At 29.6% G+C, this 25282-nt stretch overlaps 4 protein-coding genes, 1 non-coding gene and 1 pseudogene across 6 annotated transcripts; 5 read left to right on the forward strand and 1 right to left on the reverse strand.

Moving 5' to 3' along the window:
* The first annotated feature begins 1320 nt into the window (after positions 1–1320).
* Positions 1321–1920, forward strand: LOC149492415 (putative NAD(P)H dehydrogenase (quinone) FQR1-like 1 pseudogene; annotated as a pseudogene).
* Positions 1921–2379: 459 nt separating this feature from the next.
* Positions 2380–7233, forward strand: LOC105631965 (dolichyl-diphosphooligosaccharide--protein glycosyltransferase 48 kDa subunit). Its single transcript, XM_089716760.1, has 13 exons — positions 2380–2779; positions 2843–2918; positions 3005–3130; positions 3512–3565; positions 3658–3771; positions 5054–5109; positions 5187–5228; positions 5316–5400; positions 5557–5628; positions 5728–5853; positions 5938–6042; positions 6241–6324; positions 6858–7233. Exons 1-13 carry the CDS (start codon positions 2466–2468, stop codon positions 6903–6905), a joined length of 1302 nt encoding a protein of 433 aa, XP_089572886.1. The 5' UTR covers positions 2380–2465; the 3' UTR covers positions 6906–7233.
* A 2420-nt stretch (positions 7234–9653) lies between these two features.
* On the forward strand, positions 9654–9778 carry LOC119371497 (small nucleolar RNA snoR83). Its single transcript, XR_005179121.1, has one exon. It is a non-coding gene; the product is annotated as a small nucleolar RNA snoR83 (small nucleolar RNA).
* A 3096-nt stretch (positions 9779–12874) lies between these two features.
* On the forward strand, positions 12875–16263 carry LOC105631956 (adenylate isopentenyltransferase 5, chloroplastic). Its single transcript, XM_089716636.1, has 4 exons — positions 12875–12996; positions 14034–14183; positions 14991–15032; positions 15135–16263. The coding sequence occupies exons 2-4, from the start codon at positions 14074–14076 to the stop codon at positions 15976–15978; spliced, it is 996 nt and encodes a 331-aa protein (XP_089572762.1). The 5' UTR covers positions 12875–12996; positions 14034–14073; the 3' UTR covers positions 15979–16263.
* A 582-nt stretch (positions 16264–16845) lies between these two features.
* LOC105631948 (putative lipid-transfer protein DIR1) lies at positions 16846–17511 on the reverse strand. The gene has a single exon (XM_012214185.3). The coding sequence runs from the start codon at positions 17429–17431 to the stop codon at positions 17102–17104; it is 330 nt and encodes a 109-aa protein (XP_012069575.1). The 5' UTR covers positions 17432–17511; the 3' UTR covers positions 16846–17101.
* A 4051-nt stretch (positions 17512–21562) lies between these two features.
* Positions 21563–24740, forward strand: LOC105631940 (UPF0496 protein At4g34320). 2 transcript variants are annotated; one of them, XM_012214173.4, is made up of 2 exons: positions 21563–21650; positions 23417–24740. In XM_012214173.4, exon 2 carries the CDS (start codon positions 23427–23429, stop codon positions 24567–24569), a length of 1143 nt encoding a protein of 380 aa, XP_012069563.1. In that variant the 5' UTR covers positions 21563–21650; positions 23417–23426; the 3' UTR covers positions 24570–24740. The 2 variants fall into 2 exon arrangements, with proteins under 2 accessions (XP_012069563.1, XP_037497663.1); XM_037641735.2 differs by lacking the exon at positions 21563–21650 and adding an exon at positions 22561–22680.
* The last annotated feature ends 542 nt before the right edge of the window (positions 24741–25282 follow it).

A 25282-nucleotide genomic window follows, 5' to 3' on the forward strand; every position in this document is an offset into this window, starting at 1 on the left:
TAGAAAAGACTTTCTTGATGAATGAAGGTTATTTTATTTTTATTAAGGATTATAAAAGGACTGTTATAATTTCTGTGTCCATTGCAACCACAGTATATCGATTATGATGGAGAAATTGCAGATGAGTGTGATCTATATTTCTTTTGCACGTTACCTTTTTAAAGTTGATGTTGATGTTGATGTGGTGCAAGAGAAATGATATTATATATATATATATATATATATATATATATATATATACACACATATGTATACACATATATATATATATACATATGTGTATACATATTTTTTATATTTAATCCAGAAGTATCCTTTTAACATGTTTCTGCTGGAGTGTATTAGTCTCTATTGCTTTGCATGTGAGAAGCATCCATGATTGCAGCAAGGGTTTAGGTTTTTAATTGTTTACCGAATATATCAGTGGTTTGATAGAATTGTATTGGTAAAAAACTGTTTTGCAGTTTACTGAATGATCATGTAAATCATTTTTTCTCGCATGGCAGTCCTTTGTTTGCTGTTGGAGAGTTTACTTGGCAAATATGATGCAGTATTGTGGCTGCTTTTTCTCATTTCCTACTGCATTTCTGTTTTCTGTGCAATTTTTGCTAAAAGTCTATTCATTATGAAGTCCAATAATGCAAGTTGGAGAATTCATGATCGGTAAGCATCCGGTTGTCATCTGCTCTTGTCCCCTTTACAAGAGCTTTTGGTGCTCTAAATCTTTTATTCATGAAGACAAATATGAAATTCATTCACTCAAGCTAACCTTATAAGCAACACTGATATTTCAAATTAAGTCAAAATTAGGCTTCTTCTTTTAATTACTTATAATTTGATAACACAACTATAATGCAGTCCTATTATACCATTTCCATACTTTAAAGAACCATTTATTTAAAATCTACAGAAATTCTGTCCGGAGAATCCCATTTATGCTCTTGACTACTTACCGAACCTGCAACTTTTTTGAACTTGGACAAAATAATTGCTTTTTTATTTGGAGCATCCGAACTAACCACTATAATCATTTGGAAGATGTTGTATCTTTACTAATGTGAAAAATATCACTTAGATTCAAGTTTCCACTTACATACTAGTAGCAATGCATGAGTTGCAAATGAGTGAATTGTTTCATCTTTTGCTTGTTGGCGCATCTATCTAATCTTAGATTCCTTGTTTCTACTATTGACACTGATAAAGTTTTTCTAAAGTGCAGAATTGGTTCTTGCATATTATTTGAGGGAAACTTTTATCATTGTGTGATGTGAAATTGACAATTTTCAACCAATAGATTTCTTAGATTTGTTCGTATTACAGCTGGACTGCAATCACTCAGTTAGCTCACCACGGGATGCTATATGTTCCCATTGGCTATACCTTTGGAGCTGGAATGTTTAGAATGGATTCCATTAGAGGAGGCTCTCCTTATGGCGCCGGTGTCTTTTCTGGAGATGGATCAAGGCAGCCAACTGAAACAGAGTTGGCTCTTGCTGAGCATCAAGGAAAATACATGGCTTCAATAGTAAAGAGATTTGCACGGACTTTCTCACTTGAACCTGATAACAACCGGATTTAATGCTAATAAAGCAAACATTCATTTATTTGACCTGCTTCTCCGTCGGTTCTATACATGTTTCTCAGTTTTCTCTTTATATATCTCTATAGATGTGTACTGTGTTCTGGTAGATTTTAGCTAACCGAGGAGCTTATGATTTTGTAGTGTAATGTAATATTTATCTGTATACTTCCAATTTGCAATTGTTCTTGGCTTCTAGCTCCTCGGTTCAGAGTTTTAACATATTTGTATATGGTTTGCAATTGTCATTTGATTTGTATTTGTTTCTTGTTCATGACCATTTAATTGTAATGACATATCAATCAATAAAAATTGTGAGATTGGTTGGTGTTCTTTTTAAAGATATTTTGCTTCTATCTCCAATGTTGGGTGGAGTTTCTTGTGGAACCGGGAAAAAACCCAAACTACACAAAGAGTATTATGGATCCTATTCACATCCTTGGAGGAGAAAGACTATGAGAAATGGAAAGGGTGTATCAATTTTGGGTGAGAGTGCAAATTCATTTTCTGGAAAATATACTTTATGGGAGAGCTAAAAATCTTTACGTTCTATATCATTTCGACACTCTCTCCTTTAGTGAGATTTTTACGTTCTATATCATTTCGACACTCTCTCCTTAGTGAGATTGAGAGTTCAATCCGACGAACTAAATGCTCGCTAGAAGCACTTTACCCCACTAGTGTATAAACATTAATATAGGTAAATATTTTAATGAGATTCTCCAAATATGATAATAATTTATTAATTCTATTCTATTTTCATGATTTTTTTAAATCCTTAAATAACTTTTTAAAAAGAAAAAAAAAAAAAAAAAAGACTACATGCAGCTTAAAATCTCACTTTCTCTTGAATTCCAATATCTGAATCGGCAAAAACACAGTAAAAATGGCCAAAAAACTCACAATCCTTCTGTCTATGCTCCAATTCCTTCCATTTCTCTGCAATTCCTTCAATCCTGAATCATCTACAGAACGCCGTGTCCTTGTTTTATTGGACGATCTCACTATAAAATCCTCACATTCTCTGTTCTTCAAGTCCATTCAATCTGGCGGATTGCACCTTGATTTTAAGCTCGCCGACGATCCCAAGATCGGTCTCAAACTCTATGGCCAGTACTTATACGACGCTTTAATCCTCTTCTGCCCCACTGTCGAGCGTAAGTTTCTATCAGTCAATTTTACGTCCCAAACAGAAATTTTGTTTTCCATTTTCTGACTCTGTTAAGGTCCATTGATCATCTTAAATGCGTGTAGGTTTTGGAGGATAATTGCTGCTGATGTTAACGCCTCTGATTTGATCCGTGAAATTGCTATCGAGAGTGGAGTTGATTTTGATTTAGTAAGCATTGTGTTTTCAATTTACAGTCTCGTGCAAATTTCATATGGATATTGACATGTTTGCACTGCTTAATTTATGTTTTATAGGACCCTGGGGCTATGGTTATTGATCACATGAGCTATGCGGTTTCGGAGGCTGAAGGAGATCATACTTTGATTGCTAGTGATGACTTTATTAAGTCTGATGTGATACTGGGCGGCAAGAATATTGAAGTAAGTAAATTTTTGTAGTCTAGCGGTCATTGAATGCTGCAATTAATAATTGCACTTCTAGAATTTGTTGTCTAGTATTTTATTGTCTACTGCGTTTCTATTGTTTATATGCTATGGTACTATTTGGTAGATACTTTCAGTTACCGGAAAATTGGAATTATCTACATCATTAGCTCTCTGTGCTGCAAAATTATTTTAATGCATGTGTGTAATAATGAGGACTTGGTGAAGTCTCTGGTGTTTTAAATTGTAACATCTTTGTCGAGTTTATGCAGCTACTCGTCTAGGAGTGAGAATCAATTGCATTTTCAGTAGTGGTGGCAGTAGCTGTTGAGACTTTCATTTTCCATTCTTATTAACGCTTTTATGGTATTGCCACAGGCTCCTGTACTTTTCCAGGGAATTGCTCATACATTAAATCCCGCCAGTAGCTTGGTGAGATACCTTTATCTTCTCTCCTCTTTAACTGCTGGCAGCATCTATAACTTTATTGCTTAATTTTACTTGGACTATTGTGCCTTTTCAAGGTATTGAAAGTTCTCTCAGCTTCTCCTTCAGCCTATTCAGCTGATCCAAAGGCCAAGTTGTTGAATTCTCCTTCACTTATTGGATCTGCCATCTCTTTAGTGTCGATTGTGCAGGTATAACTTTCCACTCCTCACTTTCTCCAAAAGTTGTATTAACAACTTTTTCAGTGCTCATGTGATTTACTCCATGTAATTATGTTTTATCCCGTTGAATTTATTGAGATGGAGACGACTATTAAACTGTACACTTGCTCCTGCTGCTTTAGTTTTGGTGTTATTGTGCTTTTCCACCTCAAATTTCTAAGGAGATGAGTATGTGCTGTTGTTGTTCTATCGCCAAACAGGGCAAAGTCATTTTCTTGTACTTCCAGTATAAAGCTTTTGGAATTTTTGTACAGTTTTTAGTGTTCTATTTTTTATGAAATCACCATCATTGCCCTACTATGGGTTAAAATGACTGATTATCCATGATCTACTTTTAGGCGTTTTTTAATTTTAATATCAATCAGATCATATTTCATTATTAGCAAGCATATTGAAAGGCATAGGGTAAGCAATACTCTGGAAAAAATTTGAAAAACAAACCAAGCCGGTTTGGTTCGATATTATAAAATTAAGGTTTTATTTCGGTTTTAGTAGAGGGAACCAAAGTTTTCTTTTGCTATTTATTAAACCCAAAAAGTAAACCTAAATCTGCTCAAAATAGTCAAAGTGAAAACCAAACCGGTTTGGTTTTCATCTAAAAAAATGGGTTATTTGGTCAGGGGGTGGTTCAGTTTGGTCAAAACGAATGCTCACCCCTATAAAGTCATATTGGCTATTGTAAAGTGTTTATTCCTAACTGGTAGAAAAGCTGTTTTAAAGTTGCATTTAGTCTAAAAAGTGTGAGATTGTGATCACAGCTCTGTTGTCATTTCTGTTTGGGAGTTACAGAACTGTGATTGCAGATGGTGATAGTTAGGGGTGTGCAAACTTCAACCCAACCGAACCAGTTCGGTTTTTAATAAAAGAAGTGGTTCGATTTTTTCATCGATAAAAAATAAAAATTTTCTTCAGTTCTGATTGGTTTTCATGAAACTTAAAAAAAAAGCCCAAAATGTATGAAAAGCTAAAAAATAAACTTGAACCAGTTTGATTTGGTTCAACTTTAATGCCCTATTGGGTTTGGTTCAATGTTTGCACACCCCTAGCGATGTTGGTATCTTACTATGAGAGAGTTGCATAAAATTTTGCTCTTTTTCCTCTTTCATTCTTAAGAATTATCTCTGAGTTACTCTTGGGTTAAATTTTTACCCCTCAATAGTAAATATATGTTTCCTCAATGCCTTCGACATGATGAATTTTTCTCTGTGCACGGTCGCAAGGTATAAACAACTTAAAAGTCTATCTGTCGCAGGCAAGAAATAATGGCCGGATTTTGATTGCTGGCTCATTAAGAATGTTTAGCAATCGGTATGTAGCAGTTGCTTTCTGAACTAAGGTTTTGTTAATGCATGCTCAATTGCTGATAAATTGCTGCTTATTTTCAGATTCTTCAAATCTGGGGTGCATAAGGCTGGGAGCTCAACCAAGTGCCTATATATATATATATATATATAAAATGGTCCTCAATAACTGTCGAGGGAAGCTAAATTGACTTTTTTTTTTAACAATATCAGATATGAGAAATCTGGTAATGAGCAATTTTTGACTGAACTCAGCAAATGGGTTTTCCATGAAAGAGGTCATCTTCAGCTAAGGCATGTCTTCAGCTCTATTTCTAGATTTTCTTGTAATAATTTCTGAATATCATCCTGCCCTGATGTTGTTTCAGAAGTGAATTTTTTTGTTTACTACTTTGCTGCTTAGTTATAAAGTATTGAATATTATTTATTTCTGATGGCACATCTAATTTAATAGGCTGTGAACGTGAGACACCACAAAAGCGGGGAAGTAGATGAACCTGAAGTATACAGAATCAATGATGACTTGGTAATCTCTTTTTCACTATGTATGCTCTTATTTTGTTGTGAAATCTAAGGACATGTTGGCAAATTAATTGACGGGAAAATATTTTGGCTTTGACTGCAGGAATACTTGGTTGAAATATATGAGTGGTCTGGAAAAAGCTGGGAACCATATGTTGCAGATGATGTTCAATTGCAGTTTTACATGATGAGCCCCTATGTTTTGAAAACCGTATGGACGGATAAGAAGGTATTTTATTTGATTATTGATTTTGGACACACACGATTTTGCTGACCTTCGTTCATTAAATTCTCAGTTCACATGTTATTGCAGGGTCTCTATCATGCTGCTTTCAAGGTACCAGATGTTTATGGGGTTTTCCAGTTCAAAATTGAGTACCAAAGATTAGGATATACAAGCTTATCCCTATCAAAGCAGGTATTTGCTTACTCATAAGTAATGAATAATCTAGTTAAGTTAATCAAGATAATTGGCATTTTATGAATTCAATAATATTTGCGATGTTTGGTTCCTTTACTATCGATAAAATTGGTTGTTAGATTGGATAAATGTGATGGTTTTTTATGATATAGCTACTAATGCCATGGCTTTCTGATTTTGAAAATTGACTACCAGATTCCAGTCCGTCCTTATAAGCATAATGCATATGAAAGGTTCATTCCTGCAGCTTATCCTTATTATGGAGCAGCATTTTCTATGGTAAGGCTCACTGTTTGTTTCTTTTATCCACTGAGTTTCCAGAAGCATTTCTATTACCTGGTATTTTTTTGGTGGTTTCTTCTCTCTGTCTAAGACATAAATATGGAATGCTGTAGTAGTTTGGAACAGACTCCTCATCATCTTTGTCTAGAAACTGAAAACTTACTTCCAAATTTTCAGTGTTCTTTTAACCTATATATATATATATATATATATATATATTTAAAAAAAAATTGCTGGTTTGACTTGCAGTAAATGCAGTCTTGGCATGCACAGAGTAGAAATATAGTTCAACTATGCTTAGCATAGGTGTGATACACATGCAATTTCGAGGGGATATTTTTTGAGAAAAATGAAAACCAGATGATTTACTTCTTGTACTTTCTTTTGTGATAAGCAAGTTGAGTAAAAGTAAGGAGCCAAACTTATCCCAAACCAATGTGGGATAACGAAGATGTGGCTTCAGTTGAAGAAATTACTGTTTATGTTGACAGTTTTTTTTTGATGCATTTTGTATGGTTACTGATTTGCAGATGGCAGGTTTCTTCATATTCACTTTAGTTCACCTCTACAGCAAGTAGCAGCTAGAATCTTTTTCAGAGTCCAGACAGCCTTTTCCGGCCCTAACTCAATCCCGCACCCTATTCAAACCCTTCTCCTCGCCTCGCCCCCACTGTCCCCTCATGAAGAAAAGAAGAAAACAACATCATGCGATGATATGGCAAGGAATTTTCCTGATGCGTAGAAATTAATTTAGAAAATGAACGTTATGTGATAACTTCTGATTTAGGGGATAATAATACGGCGAGATTAATTTTGCAATGCTGATTTGTCCATAATTTTATATTTTTGACGGAAGGAAATATATTGGTGTGTGTATATATATATATACACTAGTGTTTTTTGTAACGCCTTGCGAGTTGTTATTATTTAGTATTATTCATTGTTTATATTCATTAATTTATTCTTGTATAGTATTAAATATGATTATAATTTTTCTCTTATATTCTTTAGATATTTATATTTATATAATGTTAAATCATGATTTTATGGATAACAACTTTAAATTAAAATTTATCTCTATTTAAATATTATTCATATTATAAGCGAATAATATTTTTCTTAAATTTTAATATGATAGGACAACATTAAAAGCTAAGTATATTTAATTATAGACAATGAAATGAAAAAAATTATTATTAATTATAAGATTATACTTCAATTTTTTTTGAAAATAATAAGGTTAGACTTTAATTAGGATGGATTTCTTTAAAAAAAAACTAAATTATATGATCCTATGTTATTAGATGTTTATTTGATTTCATGAAAATCAAATAAAGAAACAAAACTCTTAAATAAATAATAAAAAAATAACTTGAATATATATGAACCTTCAAATGAACAAATTTCAATCGGCGAAAAAAAGAGCATTTTGATTTTAGATTTGATACCGGTTTAGATTAATGGTTTTGGGATCCGCAAAATCCAATTAATTGAAAGATTTAAGGACCATATTATACCATTTTTTAATTTTTTTTTTTTAAGAATATTTTACTTTGATTAATTTACGTTGAGGTACAGAGTTATATAGATATTTCGTAATTCCCTATAGTATGTGCAATTCTTCTGTTTATAAAAGAAAATCATCCAACTTGTTTTGCAGGAATTGAAAATCATCTAATACTATGTAATGTGACAATCAATATTTATGGAAAAAGAAAATGAAATTAAACTGTTGCATTTATAAATATAAAAAATTGAAAAACTTAGATATAGTTAAATAGATATAAATAAGAAAAATTTTAAAATTTTAAAAGTGATATTATATAAAACATGTGAAACAATATTTTTTTTATAGATGTCTTTATATATATATTTTTAACATTTTGAAATTTATTTTGAAATTAAAATAATAACCTTTTTTTTTAAATAAATAATATCGTAAATAATCAATGATTGAAACTTCAATTATAATAATATATTAAAATAATATAATAATATACTTTTTTAATCAATTAATAAAAAATATAAAAAACTCTAACTTATCAATTATTAAAAATTAAAGTTCTCTATTATCAATTATCCAACGACTAAGAATATTTTAAGATTTTTAAACTTTCATCGAGTTATTATAAGTAATATCATTATTTTCCTTCTCATTCCCACTTTTTCTATATAATATATATATATTCTTTATTTTTAACGAAAGGATCTTTATTTTAAAAAATCTATTATGAGGTCTTTAAATTATGATTTTGTTAATGTTATTTTTCTTTTTATTTAAAATATTTAATTTGATTATCAATGGATTGAGAAGATGCCAAATTGACCATATGAGAGAAAATATGAAATGGTTTTTTTAAGTTATAAGATTAAAACATGAAGGACTTTTGTTTTTTAAAAATTAGTTATAAGTTCTTTAACATATGATTTAGTTAATACTTTAATCCTTATATTTTGAATATAATAGGTTGTTAGCAAACCACTCGCTTAAAATTCATTGTTAGAATCCAAATTTGATTATAAATTAATCCGATCAGAAATTCACTCTTATTACTTGATTATAGTTAGTCATTTAATGTTCCATGGCCAAACGCTTAAACACCAGTTTAACATTAATTATATCATTTTTATTTTTTATTTTTAAAAATAAAATAAAATAATTATAAAATTTTATTTTGAGTTGATAAAAAATATAATATCAATGTTTAATATAATTATAATATTAATCGATTATATATATATATATATATATATATATATATATATATATATATATATTCTTTTTTTTTTGAGAAAATAATTATTTTGAATATTTTTAGAATATTAATCCAACGGGTAATCATAATGGGTATTTGAGTTTTTGAACTCAAAATTCAATACGAGTAGTAAAGATACTCCACGAATTTAAATTCGTCCTAAACCCCACAAAAAACGAATCATATTTTATATAATACTCAAGTCGGATAAAATTGTTATCCCTAAAATTGAATGACTAAAAAATGTAAAAAAAAAAATCATAAATAAGAGACTACTTAATAATTAATTTTTAGATACAAAGGTCTTTTTATGTTTAAGACTAAATTCAAGGGACCAATTTATGTTTTCCTACTTTAAAACCTAAAGCATTAACCCATAAAAAGATGCGGTACCCTAGCTATAAATACGTATGAAGGTAGCAATTGGCAGCCGTTGAAGCAAGAGAAAGCTACAAAACCCAGTTACAGTATCTGGGTTTTCTCCTCCAACCGTTGCTTTTCCTGTGTTTATTTTTTGGAAAATTTCCCCCTTTTTGTATGTTTTAATGTAAGAAAAGAGGTGCCTTCATAATCCCAGATAAGCTGAGATTTGGTGCTTGTCTGATTCATGGGAGGCCTAAAACAACGGTGGAAGTTTCGCTGATAATGCCTTTATGTTCTTGAAAGGCATTTGTTAGTAACTTTGCCATACATTTTCCTTCAAGATCTCCATTTTATCCCATTTTTTAACCTACTTTTGACATTTCAAATTCAATCGAATACATCGTCGGATTTCTGATTAAGTTATTCGATTTAGATATTCAAATCAGTTTGGATCTGAACGGTAAAATTATTTTTTGCCCATAAGGAATCTTTTCGTCCCGTCCAAATGTACCGATCGCCGGCATAAGGAATCAAATTTAAGATTTTGATTGAATTTATATCATTTAGGTGATGAACTCTGGATTACCCCTAACAATAGAAAAGTTTAATTGCTAGAAAAAGAAAAGATATTTGAAAATAAGGGTGCTTGTATTCAAATCTGCAGTAAACTGAAAATTTTTGAAATAATAAGATATGGAAATATCAAAACAGAGCTACTTCTGCTGAACAACCCTATCTGTAGCTTTCCCTTATTCTGCTTCTTCTTCTTTGGAATTTTGTAGAGCACCCATCTTCTCCATCAGTGCACCTCTTGAACATGGACAACAACACTTCAAGATATTTTACCTCCACCTTATCCTAGTTCTTATTCTTAGCAAATTAATTTAATTAATTGAAATTAAAACTCATTTGTTAGACATCTGATTTAAATTGGAATAGACTCACCCAAATTAAATTAAATAATCTCACTTCAAAATAAGATTAATTAACTTAACCATAAGACACCAAAAAATGTAAATGTTGTGTGAATAATTTATAAACTATGTCCAAAAAAATATTTATGGACATGGTCATTTGTTTATATTTCAAGGTCATGATTTATAAAGTATGGTCCTTTTTTGTTCACATGCATATTTTAAATGGTCTAAATAAAACTTATTGTTACACTAATAATAGCTTAATTTGTGTTTTACATCTCAAAATACACTTTAGTATTTTTTCAGGAATACCATTTTCGTAATTACTTTTCTTTCAAACACAATTTCGGAAAAAAAAATTTAAAAAAAAAAATAAAGTTCTACCTCCACTGATATGCAAATGATTAAATGTTTCAACTTACAAAATTAGATCAATAAAACAATATGAAAATTATTATTCTAAAAATTATGTTAGCCATATATTAAGTTAGTATTTTACATATAAAAGCGAAAAACTATATTAACTATATATGTTAGTATGAAAATGTGAGCAATATTATCAAAATTCGTAATTTTAAAAGCACAATAGGTTTCTTTTAAAGTTGAGAGTACCATAAAAGTTTTTCGCCTAATTTTGTATATATAATTTTTAGTTATTTAACATTTTTATAAATTTTAAATTTATCTTTTTAGGACAGTAATTCTCGATACGAACAGTAACTGCAACCAAATCACCCCTCAACAATTTTCAATATATAGCAAACAAGAAGTTAAAAACTTATTAAATTATTAAAAATAATCAAAATTAAGCACACATTAAATTAATATTATATTTAAATATATATAATTTTAAGGTATTCAAGGTTTCTATAATTGTTTTTAAAATCTATCTTCCGAGAAAAGTAATTTTTTTTTGTAGAAATTCCAACCAAACCTTCCTTTCTAAAAATTTTCAAAACATACCCAAAAATATAAGTAAAAAACTTAACAGAAAAATAAATGTCCAAATAGATGGCAACAAATACCGCCAGAAATATATATATATCGGCGGAAAGCCATTTATGTTCCTATGCAGTTTTTGGTAACCATATTCACATTCATGCATCTGTGTGTATTTATAAATTAAAGTAATTAATTTAATCCAACCAAAATTTCAAATTCACCGTCTTTGGATGATTCTGTTATCAAATACTCATTAATATTATTTATTTATATTTAATAAACATTATATAAAATATTATGTCGTTATATATTCAGTTAATAATTCAATCATTATCACCTATGTTATAATGTAAAATATTATGAATTTAAATTCTAATTAATTTTTTTTTCTTGAAATTTCTTTGTATGCATATCAATAAAATAAAATGCTAGAGTTATATCAATTTTATTTTGTATACTAAATTTTATAAAATTAGTATTTCAAAATGGTGACTTTTGGTTGATTTGAAAGCAATCGAAATGCTATATTAGTATATAAGAATAGCATTTTAAATATAAGCTAGTCGTACAAATTTTGATTTACAAGTTTATATAAATTAATTTTTCTATGAACTATACAAAATATCTAACATGAAATTTAGGTTGAGCCTCATATCTCACATGTATGAACTTTAAGGTAACGTACTATACACATGAATTAAAGCTAATAAGCTCAGTTGCTCGAACATCTTATAGGGTTCAACATATTTGTGTCGTAACCGTATCCGATACTGATATTTTTCAAATACTTTGGAACACGTATTGAACACTTAAAAAATGTATCGTATTATTTATATTATTTTATTAATTTCAGATACTTTGAGAACACATTTAGAACACTTATTAAACACTTTAGAGACACATTTGAAAATTCTATTAGACTTTAAATAAACTTATTAATAAAAATTTTAAAATTGTTAACTTAAATATATTTATAGTTATTAATACTTAAAATACAAAATTAAAATGTACGTATAAAAGAATGAAAAACTTTACTTTATAATCTATAATTTATAATTTATTATATATTTATTATTATCAAATTCAAGAATTAATTCACAATGTTAATTTAAAATAAGTAACTCACAAGGCTTTTATAAAAAAAGAGTCAGACAATATCGCATTGAACAAACTAAAATATAATGATGATATTAATTTCGAGAAATTTAAATAATTATATTGAAATACAAAATTAAGTATTTTTTATTTTATATTTATTATTATAAATGATTGTTTAATTATTTGAATTATTAATAAATTATACTTATTTAGTGCGTCTGTATCGTATTGTCGCATATTTCGTATCTGTGTAATATCGTGGCGCGTCTTCCTTGCCCGCGTCTATACATCCCAGCTAATGAGGCAGGAAAAATAAAATGATGGTAAATCACAACTTGACTTTCTATATAAGTTGTACAAATCAGTAATATTTCCATAGAAGTTGTAAAACATAAACAACAATGTCATTTTGAGTTACTATAAATACTTTAGTCTGGAACTCTAATCTACTTTCAAGAAATCATCCTTCGTTCTTTTAACCACTGGTGTCTTGTAATTTTATTTTCTCCAAGATTTCAAATTCTCCAGGTTATTTTTCCATATAGAAGTGCCTCTCCTCTCTTATACTCCAGCAGTTTCAATTATTCTTTCTGGTACATCAAAATTTCTTAGAGATCATTGTTTTTTGATTATATATTTATATAAATGCATTCATCTTCTAGGGTTTTATCCAAATAGATTCATTATTTTGTGCATACATCAAAGGAATCAACTAATATCGATAGGGATATTCCCAAGAACCGTTTATAAGTAAGCTTAGATATTAGTTAAATAGGTTTAGGGTAGATATACGTACATATTGTATTTTATGATGAATTTTTAATTTATATAATAATGATATTATGATGAATTTTTTATTCATGTTTAGATGTTATTAAAATGATTTAGTTTATTTTATATTTTCTTAGTTTATTCATGAAATTTGACATTTTTGAATTTGAAATTTTATTTTAATTTTTCTATAATTTTTTGTAGTTTTATTTTATATTAATAGATTTGATGAGGTGCTAACCATAAAAAAAAAAAAAAAAAAAAAAAGTGTTTTTTAAGAATGTGTGATCCACCAGAATCTATTTAAAGGAGGCTTGAATATTATTTTGAGATCGTTGCGGGTATTAAAATTTTAAACAAATTTAAATCGGATGTAAACAATAAAATTTTAAACAATTTTGGTGTTTGAAAAGTGCAAAGCCACAGTTATAATTAGATATAGGCTTTGGCAAGGGCTATTGCCCCCCTTAAAATTTCAAAATATAGTGAAAAATTAATTAGAAAAGGCAAAATTTTAATGTTTGGTTAGTAACATTTTTAAAAAGGCAAAATTAATTAGAAAAGGAAAAATTTTTAAAAATATAATAACATTAAACCCTTTAACTAAAATAAAATATTTAGTGAAAGATTATATTTTATTACTGACTGTCATTTACAATAATCAAAACTATATAATTTTTCTGGAGAAAAATTCTGAACTATTAAACATACTTACAGAACTATTATAAATCCTCTTTTAATTTGTCATTTATATATGGATATTTGCTTTGTTTCTTTTATGGATCAGTTCAAAATTCATGCATTTAACTGTATATTTATGGAAAATAAGATCAAAGTAACTGAATTTATTTGGTAGCAGGTTCGTTTCTGGGTTTATATTAACAAGTTCAACTCTTGTGATGGAATTTGCGGTTTCCTCAAAGCTTACCCCAAGAATGCCAATGGCATTTTCTCTTCCTTCAAGAATGAAATTGAGGATCAGGTTTCAAATTGAATCTCATCCCACTCTGTAAGTACATATCAAATTCCCTGACAGGAACTTATTCTTGTTCTTCCTTTTTTTTTAATTCCTCGAATGCAAGGTGCTGTGAGGATCTAAACCATAACATCACGTATACAGTAATGTTTTTTTTTAAAAAAAAAACAAAAGCATTTTTACTACGTGGGAAAATAGCAGTAATAATGATCATTTACCTTTTGTTACTAAATTAATTGGATAGACTAATGGAATTTTTTTCAATTTTTTATTTTTGAATTTTTATTAGTGTCAAATGATGATCTAAAAATGGATGAAAATGTTTTTTTTTTTTTTTTTTTTTCATTTACAATACATCGGTTGAGGATGGTATTACTACAAAAGATCGAAATTGGAGTAAAATTGATAGAAATATTAAAATAGAGTGAAATTTCAAAAGTTCAGAATAATCTAATATATTAGGTCTAAAAATGATAACAAAAAGAATCAAAGAATGGTGTGCATATTATACACGTTGTAATCAATACTATTACTTTTTAAATAAGCTACAACCATCGATCAAAAAATAAAAATAAAGCTAGAACCATGAAATGCATTTTAGAAGACAAATATTTTTACTATTCAGCCCTTTTTTTTTTTGGTAATTAATGGGTTATTTTTTGTTCATCACATAGGATTAATTAGAATATTCAATTCACAAGAAAACTCTTCTTTTTAATTTATAAAATTTCAAGATTGAACCATCTCCAATGGATTTTTTTTATTGTGCTTTTTTTTCAAAAAAAAAACTTAAACCAATATATTGAAGTGAGCCTTTGTTTTGTTCTGATTATTCTGAAGGTTGGAAAGACCACATACAGCACTGGATCTGAACAATGATAGGTAATTTATCTGAATATCAATGGCGTAAACACACACACAAACACATACACACACATCTATATAGTACTAATTTAATATATGGTATCTTTTTGCTACAATCAGATACTCGAGTACTAGCACAATTGAACCTGTAATCAAGAAGAACAAGACTCTGTTCATAATGGGAGCAACATGCACAGGAAAATCAAAGCTCTCAGTTGACATAGCCACTCATTTCCAAGCAGAAATTATCAATTCAGACAAAATGCAATTTTACAAAGGCCTAGACATTGTAACAAACAAACTTGCTGAATCTGAGCGCAATGGCATTCCTCACCATCTTTTAGGTTTCGTTGAAGATCCTGAAGCAGATTTCACTGCACAAGATTTCTCTAATCACGTAAACTCGACAATAACTCAAATAATCAACAATGGAAGCCTACCCATTATAGTGGGAGGCTCAAACAACTACATTAAACAGCTAGTAGAAAGCCCATCATCAAATTTCAAAGAAAAGTTCGATTCTTGCTTTATCTGGTTGGATGTTGCTGTACCTGTACTGTACGAGCATGCAGCAAAACGGGTCGATCTTATGGTGCAATCAGGTTTAGTTGAAGAGGTTCGCAGTATGGTGGAACCAGGCTCCGATTACAGTCGTGGAGTTTGGCGAGCAATTGGAGTTCCAGAAATGGATCAGTTTCTTTATGCAGAAAAATATAATGCTGATGAAAGGATGAAGAAAATATTCCTGGACTTAGCCATTGATAGAATTAAAGAGAATACTTGCAGATTAGTGGATTCACAGTTACGAAAGATTCATGACATGATATATGAATTAGGTTGGGAACTGCATAGAATTGATGCTACTTCTGTTAGGGAGAAAGATGGAGAAGAGGCAGTTGAAGCATGGAATAAGGAGGTTTTGGAACCTAGCTTGGAGATTGTTAGGGATTTTCTTCAAGGCTAACAAAAAGTAAAATTCTACGAGTTTTATTAAGAGAGTGTTGGATTCTTCTAAATGGAGAAAATCCTGGGAGCGCTTTTTCTTACTGAGTCTGACCCGGCGCCAGTAGAATTAGACTTAATAAAATAAGATAAGAGATACCTGCAATTTAAAAAAACAAAGAAGAAGAAGAAGAAGAAGTAAAATTCTACCTGTTTTATAGATGTTTCCTTATAAAATTCGACAAATCAGGGATGCTATATATATAGAATAAATGACTGAGTTGCTCTTTGTTTTTTACATACAAATGATTTGATTTGGTTTCAAAAAGTACATTTTGTGTCTCTTTAAATTAATTAATAAATAAAAGAAAAAGCATCAATATTTGGAAATTATATATATTTCAGACCACCTTGCTTTTTATTCTTGCCGTGATTAATTAGGATAAGACTTCGTGTATACAACCATTCATAAATCAACTTATATTTAAAAGAGAATGACTCACTTACACTCTGTAGGCTACCTCATGCACCAAAATTAATTAAAAATAGTTTTTTATTTAAATGAAGGTATATTTGATTATTTATTAGGAAAAAAATAATATATAGTAACAATTTTTTAGAAATTGGTTTAATATATGAGTGGTCTCATACACTGAATATAGACAAATCTTATTCTTTTAAAAGACTATTACTATTTTATCATTTTATTTCTCCAATAATAATTTATTATACTGTCATATTGAAAAAAAAAACTATTTTTGGTTGTTTTTAGTGCATGTAGTAGATCTATACGCTCAGTGTAAATAAGTCTTTTCCGATTAATTAAATCTTTTGTGTTTATATATATATGAATTTTGGAATAAGTGGTATCCAAGAGAGACAATAGTAATTCCACGAAACATACTATTTGCTTTAGGTCACAACTCACGAACTTAAAAATGTAGAGTACATAATGAAAAGTAAAAACGAAAAACGAACTAAAAACAAGGAACAGTACTGAAGCAATAATCCAAAACAACAAAGACACAAGCACAAACAAATTAACAGAGGAAAGGAAACCACAAAAGCAAATAATAATACTTAAAGACCATTAATCGTGCAAATAATTAAACAGACAGGAATAAAAATGCTGAATTATTGGATTTTTAGCAATGGAAAGACTCCTCAACTAGGCTGCACTTGACTGGAAGCTGCAAGGCTTGGTTGGGATCAATTTTGTAGGTAGTTAATAGCCATGGATAATTATTCTTGTAAAAACACAGGCATTGCAAGTCGGCTTTTGACAGAGCAGAGCAACAAGCAGCTGATGGTGCTACGGGATTTTGGCCTGACACTGATGGTCTACATGCGTTTAAGCCTTCATCGGTCATGTGGCAGAATGTCTCAGCACCATTGGCCACCACTGGGTTAGAAACTAGAGCTATGCCCATTACAAGTGCCAGGATAGTAGCTAGCTTCTTCATGTATGCCTCCATTGGCTTTGGCTACCAAATCAGCACTCTTCTTCTCTTGTTATGTTTGTTTGTGGGTAGTGAGGACTGTGATTGGCACATCTATGCTTTATATAGAAAATGAACTCATGGGGTTGGTGGTTTTTGAAGTAGCTGCAATTTGTTTTATTATTATTATTATTTTTTATTTTTTATTTTTTTTTATTTAGTTTCAAGGGGCTGCAAAAGTGTACGTAACAATGAAGTCACTCCACCTGAGATCTGGAAGTCATGGGTTCGACCTACGGATATAATCTCTTCAGTAAAAAAAATTGTAGAAGGCGACTCAATACATCAACTCTTCCCAAAACCTTGAATCGCTCTTTTTCTTTTGTAAAGGGATTGCAATTTTGCTCGTGATTTCTCACTATATGTATTAGAATAATAAGATGATTAATTAGAAAAGTAACGACTGTTACTAAGCTAACATAATGTTAAAATTTACATTTATGTTTCATTTTCTAACTTGATCAAAAGCAAAATACAATATCAGAATTATATAGTGGAACTATATAATTATCAGCTCGATAAATTTTGATTTTATATATAATTTAGTTCGATCTGATCTTAAATTTAGCATTTTCAAATACATCAATTAAGTTGATAATCATAGAATATAACCTATTAAAACCAACCGATTAGTCCAAAATTTAGATAAATTAAGAACCAAATGCTCCACAGTGTAGAATGGAAAGAAGAAAAAGTGGTAAGGCAGCAAACATGGAGGGTTGGCAGATTGGCAATACTATGGGCATGCAATTTGGGGGTCACGGGCAAACATTGGCATTTGGTTGTGTTAAAAATAAAAACTTGTTGGATTCTAGTGGAAAAGCTTATCCAGGTGAGTTGTTTAAAGCATGCCATTGTTGGATTTAATTTTCTATTGTGGGCTTAATATGTAAAATTAAATATGTACAGCAGTCCAATTGTAAAGTCAATTTTAAATGTGGTCTTGATTGTGAATAATTGACTATTGAGGTATCAACTAATTATAGATATTAAGTGTAGAGACCATTATATAATTCCTATTTCGTTAAAGGACCGAAATAGGAATTGTACTAACCCTACAGGTATATAAAGGTCGTGGTCCCCAGAGGAGTTGAATACGATTCAGTTTTACGTTCCTTTCGTATTGCTTCCGCTAAATCGATTCTTCAATTCTCTGGAAGGCTGCAAACCTAATTCTACACATCAAGATCGACAAACAACGATGTCAGGTACGCAACCTTTTTCTTATTCAATCTATTTTGTTGAATCTAGTGATTTGCACGATCTAGGTTATTGTGGAATTATTTGAGATTAATTATTAACAGCCATTGCTACATTTATTGAACAAAAGCATGTGATGCTTTGCCCAACAAGAACATGGATTATTTATACACCATATCCATAATGGTGAGCTTTATATACAATTTTTTGGATTTCCATGTTCACGAGAGGGATTTTGCATGCCCAATTGCTATGATATTATATATATATATAAAATGGTATGTTCGGAAAAATTAGTTGTTAGTTATTTTAATAGTATTTAACTGTTTGAATAAATTTTCAAAAAATGTTAAAATATATAGAATGACTTTTTATAAGATGTCATCTTAACCTTTTAAAGCTAATTCAAATACTATATTACTGAACACTATAATTCAATATTTGTGAGATTTTACTGCCCAGACTTTTTTAATTCAACAATTTTTGTCCTTCTTTGATCCAAAAAGAAGATTACCTTGTATATGTAATCAAACCCACTCTTTGAAAACCAAGTGTAAATTAGGATTGCAAGATTATCCATTACATGAAAAAGAGAAAAAGAATGTAGGCATACTCTATTAAAAAAAAGAAAAAAAAAAAGAAAAACGGATTTTGGAGAAGATAATTGTTAATTAAAAAAAAAAAAAAAAAAAAGTGGAGTCGGTGAAAAATATAAAAACCTTGGTACCGTCAATATGCAAAAAGCTGGCCATAAAAGCAAATTGTATATGTCTAGCTGTCCACATGGTTCTTGGTAGTTACATGAATTTCCAATCAAATTCCCATTGGACTATAGCGTTGTTTCCAACCTGCAGCCTTGATAATAATTTTACATTCGTTTGATGTATATTTTCGAAATTTCAATTTATATTTTATTAATATATAAAATTAATATTAGGGTTTAATTATAAAACTTAAATAAATTTTAATTATTATAGTAAGATAAATTCTCAATGTCTAGACAATAGTAAAAACTAGTAAGTTCAATATTATTTACTATAATAAATAATAAATAGTAGTATATTGATATTTCAAATTAAATATTGCAACTTGGTATTAATTTGCTTTAGATCATAGTCTATATTCGTAGGGTGGTTCAGCAGAAATCAAAGCGTCCAAAGCAAGATCCCTTTCGCGTATACTACTTGATTATTTAGTCAATTATTTAACAATAATATTAATTGTAAAAGCTATCAAAAATATATATTGGAGAGTAAAAAACAAATTCAAATACTACTAATATTCTTCATTCATTATTCTTGGCCTAAATAAAAGAACTTGGCTTGCACAAATAATTAGTTCCAATAAAACCTCAACAATGTTCTTGCATCATATAAGCCGACACCAACATTCTACGTGCATGCATTAAGCTCGTTCGGCAAAATTAGTTGTTTTCACAGCTATTATTTATTTTAGTAGCTAATAGATATTCGAATAGTTTTTCATAAAATGCTAAAAGTTAAACATTATAAGGGTTAATTTTATATAAAATGTTACCTTAACCTCTAACAATTAGTTCAAATACTATGTTACCGAATATTATAAAAAATAACTTTTAATTATTTTAAAAACTGTTGTCGAACACAATCTTATTGTAAAATATTTTCTCACTTATTTTAATATTTAAAATTTTACAAAAAAAAAAAATCTGTTTTCCACCATGAAAGATTATTTTATCCATTGTGAAAACATTATTGGCTATATAAAAGCAATAATCCTCTCATTTGAATAATATTTACTAAATTAGTGATAATTTTTATGGTAGAGAAGACTCGAATTTAAGACCTCTCACTCCCTACAACTTCTGCAAAAAGTATGAAAACCGAACAAACCACACCTCTTCTACAAAATTTCTAAAATTTGTTGCTTTTGGTAACTATGTTCATTGAATATTTGGCTTAATAAGGTTTCTCAATTCATTGGATTGTTTTAGGTTTCTCCATGCATTGTATTTTCTTCTATGAGTAAGAGTATGACTCATGAACAATAAAGTCAGGTAGAGAGACTTATCACTCAATGTTTACATTTAATAAACGCATTATTAAGTAGTAGTTACTAATTAAACGACAAAGATGAGGAGGATTAGGAATAGTTGTTGTACTTAAGAAAAGCTAATACTAAACAAACTAATAATGTCACGTGCCTTGCGAAAAATAGCAAGACAAGCAGAACGTTACAAAGCACGTGAGGAGAATAATCCGGTGGGGTGACGTAGCGTGGAATCATTTTCAAAACTCATAAAGGAGGCAACCACTAACTTATCAACACGTGTTATCCGCATGACGCGTCCTTCCACAGCTGTCAACCTGAAAAGAAAATTGCTTGCTTCTCGTTGAGCTTTTGTTATGATTAATTACTTACTTGTCACTCTCATCTTAAATAACGCCCCTCAATTTGGCCTAATTTACTGTGTAAACCTAAGCCATTATCTCTTCCATTTTTGAAATGACATTTCTAGCCCTGTAGCCTATATAATACTACTAATTAACGTAAATTAAAAAATATCAAATTGGTATTGAAAATCCACACAAATTATAATGTTCCTTAATATATCAAATAGATATGTAAAAATATATTTTTAAATTATTTAAAGAGAATATTTAATTTTAATTCAGTGATATTCGTGAATTGATTTGAGGTTATCTTTAATTATTATTATTATTATTATTATTATTATTATAGGGGAAAAAAGAAGAAGAAACTAGCTAGCAACTGCTTATCTTCTTGTGCACATTTCAGTAATTTACAAAAATATCCCAAAATTGGGGAAATGTTTTGATTTTGTATGTCTTGATTTGCAAGTCATCATGTTCAGATTGAAGATGAGTATAAATAGAGAGAGTTTGGTTTCAGACATTGAACTATATCTAAAAGCACTATTTTTCTCCAAAAGCTCAGCTCAATAATTGCTATAACCTCTTTTAAGGTTGCCTGTGAATTCAAGAACAAGGAGCAGGTATTTCATCTCATTTACTTACAGTATTTGCATTTTTTAAAAGATTTATATCATGCATTTTATTCGCTCTATGTTTTGCGAGGAAATCGTTGAGAGGACTTGAAGTTTGAAATTTATTCGATATAATTAAAAAATTCAATAAAAATTTATAAGTTATTTTTTTTCTATAGTTAATTTGATATTTTTGATGTATTAAAAATAGAAACAAATATTTTGAGAAAGATATAAATGAGAAATTCTATGTACAAAAATGAAAGAATTAGAGCATCACCTTAGAACCATTCTATTTCTTTTCAAATTATCTAATTTTAGGATAAGTTATGAATAAAATTTCATTATGATAAAAAAAATTTTTTAAAAAATTGTAACACCACCATTGTAGTCATAAGTTGTATTCCGTAACGATTTTTTTTAAATAGCTTTTAATGTTTTAAAATGTTATTTTTTATAGTGTTCAGTAATATAGATTTTAAACTAAGTTTTGAAGGTTAATATAATTTTTATAAAAAATTAATTATTGTAATGTTTAACTTATAATATTATATATATATATATATATAAATTATTCAAATAGCTATGAACTATTCAAACATCTCTATATTACTAAAATAGTTAAGAGCTATCAAACCAAACCAGCTAATTCTGTGGAACGTGCTTACAATGTATAGTTTAAGTTTCGCTATTAAGATCAACCTCTAAATTGCAACACGTGATTTTAATGGTTAAACTTAAAATATAAGGATAAGATCAATAATAATAATAATAATAATAATAATAATAATAATAAAACACTATTCTTTATTTCAAATTTTGAAATCGAGGGTATTTTTGTAATTTTAGAAAATGCGGCAGGTCGCAGCAGAATTAGCAGTTATAATCTTTATTTTCTCGTCACAATCTTGCTTTTAACTTTCCCTTTCATTACATTGCGTTTTCTTCTCTTCTTCTACATATTATTACCTGTGTCTCTGTTCTTGAAGCTGAAGTTTTACCTTACAGTCTCTCCTTTTTCAAAAGTCGAGCTAAATGGGTTTGTTAATTTTTGTGCTTTTTGCTGCTTAAAGCCGTAATCAAATGGATCGAGCTTCATTTTGTTGTGCAGATTTCTAGAGAGAGAAAAAAAGGAAAACATTGCTTCCCGCGTTTTCGATGTCCCAATTCTTATTAATGCAATGCGTGCAAGCTATGCTCAAATCTTAGAGAAACCTATAGTTTCCACCGCGCGCCGCCACCACTCCACCACCACCACCACCACCATCCCACCCACAACCCACTCTTTCTCTCTTTGTAATGTCTTGGTTCTTAACGGTTTTTATTGTCTTTAAGCTTCTTCATTCTTCAAACACCTCTCGTTCTCTCTTTATTTATTTATATTGCTTTTCCTTCTTTATTAAGCATACCCACTACCTTTTATCATTAATTCTCTCTCTCATTATTCTACTTTTGACAAAAATTCAAAAGCTTAAACTTGTAGTTCTGTCTCTCTCTTCTCTCTCTTTCCTGTTCTCTGTATCTGGCTTTTCTTTGTTTCTGGTCTGTTTTAAAGCCTTCTAAATCCATCTTTCCTTTTCTGGGCATCTCATTCATTTTCTTTCTTTTAACATTAATATCTTCTTTTTGTTTGTTGTATATAAATCAAGTCTCTGTTTATTAATTTGCATTTGATTAATCAATTCAAGAAAAGCCTTCAACAAAATCCATTTTGTTTTCTTGCTTTTTTCTGCAACTAATCAAAGAAATTACTTTTGTTTAATTGGGTTTTGAAGATCTGAAGCTATGGGAGGTCATCTGAGCAAGAAATTACCAGCAGAAATTGCTGCTTCTTCTTCTTCTTCCACTATTGTTAATCTCAACAACAATTTACAATACGCAACTGAATTAAGCTTTTATGAAGCAGCTTGCAGGCTCGATAAAGACTTACAAACATTTGATACAAGTCTTCAAGTCCGTACAAATCAGGTCATCAATACTCTTGCTGTTGGTGTTGAGGTTAGAGCTCTTTCTTTTGATTCTTTAAAAGAAGTAACAGAATGTCTATTAGAAATGAATCAAGAAGTTGTTAAAGTGATCTTGGAATGCAAGAAGGACATATGGAAAAATCAAGAATTGTTTGAGCTTGTTGAAGAATATTTTGAGAATAGTTTGCAGACTTTGGATTTCTGTACTGCATTGGAGAAATGCTTAAAGCGTGCTCGCGATAGCCAGTTGTTTATTCTTGTCGCGCTTCAACAATTCGAAGAAGAAAGTGTAAATGGAGGAAATAGGTTTGGTAAGACATTGGAAGGATTAAAGAATTTTAAGTCTGCAGGAGATCCTTTCACTGAGGACTTCTTCCAGCTTTTTCAGTCAGTTTACAGGCAACAAATACTAATGCTTGAGAAACTGCAGTCAAGAAAGAACAAATTGGATAAGAAACTTAAGTACATCCATGCTTGGAGAAAAGTTTCAAGCATAATATTTGTTGCTACTTTTGCTGCTGTTTTAATCTGTTCAGTTGTTGCAGCAGCCATGGCAGCGCCTCCTGTAGCTGCTGCTTTGGCTGCTGCAACGTCGATCCCATTAGGCTCGATGGGCAAATGGATCGACTCGCTATGGAAGAATTATGAAAATGCATTGAAAGGGCAAAAGGAATTAACGAGTACAATGCAAGTGGGTACTTATGTTGCCATTAAAGATTTGGATAATATTCGATTGTTAATCGATCGATTGGAGATAGATATTGAAGGATTAATGGTAAATGCAGAATTTGCAATTGAAGAAGAAGCTGTGAGAATTGCAATAGAGGAGATTAAGAAGAAATTGGAAGTGTTTATGAAACATGTTGAAGATTTAGGAGTACAAGCTGATAATTGCAGCCGCGATATTAGAAGAGCAAGAACTGTGGTTTTGCAAAGGATAATTAAACATCCCAATAACTAATTAATTTAAGGGTTTTAGTAATTAATTTTTTCATTTTATTTTATTTTCCATTTTGGGATATATGATTATTGTTTCATTAATGGTTGTTAATTAGTACTGCACATGATTTGTGTTAAAAGTTTAATTTCTTTCTTGACTATGAATTTCATGTTCAACTTCGATTTTAGGGAACCTGAAATCTATTGCAGCGTCTAACAAATATATAAAGCTCCTAGTATATTGATATCAATTTGCTTCTTTCTTCAAATTATTTAGACCTCTGCGTGCAATTGAGATTAAGAATTTTTGTTTATTAAAATAAATTTATTACGATTATAAATTTTATTTTTAGATGTGTTTGTTGATAAGAAGGCATTTAGTTAAATATTATATATTTATTTCACTAACAAATTCCTTTCATGACACGAAAATAGAAAACAAAATAAAAGTTCAAACACCAAAAATAACTTTATCCTTAATATTTTATTCTTAAGAATACATATAGTACCGGACGTTTATTTGTCTATAGTCACTAATTAAAATTTCAACGTAAATAAAATTCGTTTTATGAGTTGCTTTATCCAAATCTTTTTTTATTCCATAAAAACGATAATAACCAGATCGTATCAAATAATGAAAAAAGAAATCCATTTAACAAACTGATGCTAATTTGTTGCTAGACTTCCAAAAATAGGAGTAATCAAAAAGCCAAAAACAGAGTTATATGAGAAAAT

The sequence above is a fragment of the Jatropha curcas genome, chromosome 11, assembly GCF_041381405.1.
Source record: "Jatropha curcas cultivar XTBG-Jc1 chromosome 11, XTBG_Jcur_1.0, whole genome shotgun sequence".
Classification (NCBI taxonomy): Eukaryota; Viridiplantae; Streptophyta; class Magnoliopsida; order Malpighiales; family Euphorbiaceae; genus Jatropha; species Jatropha curcas.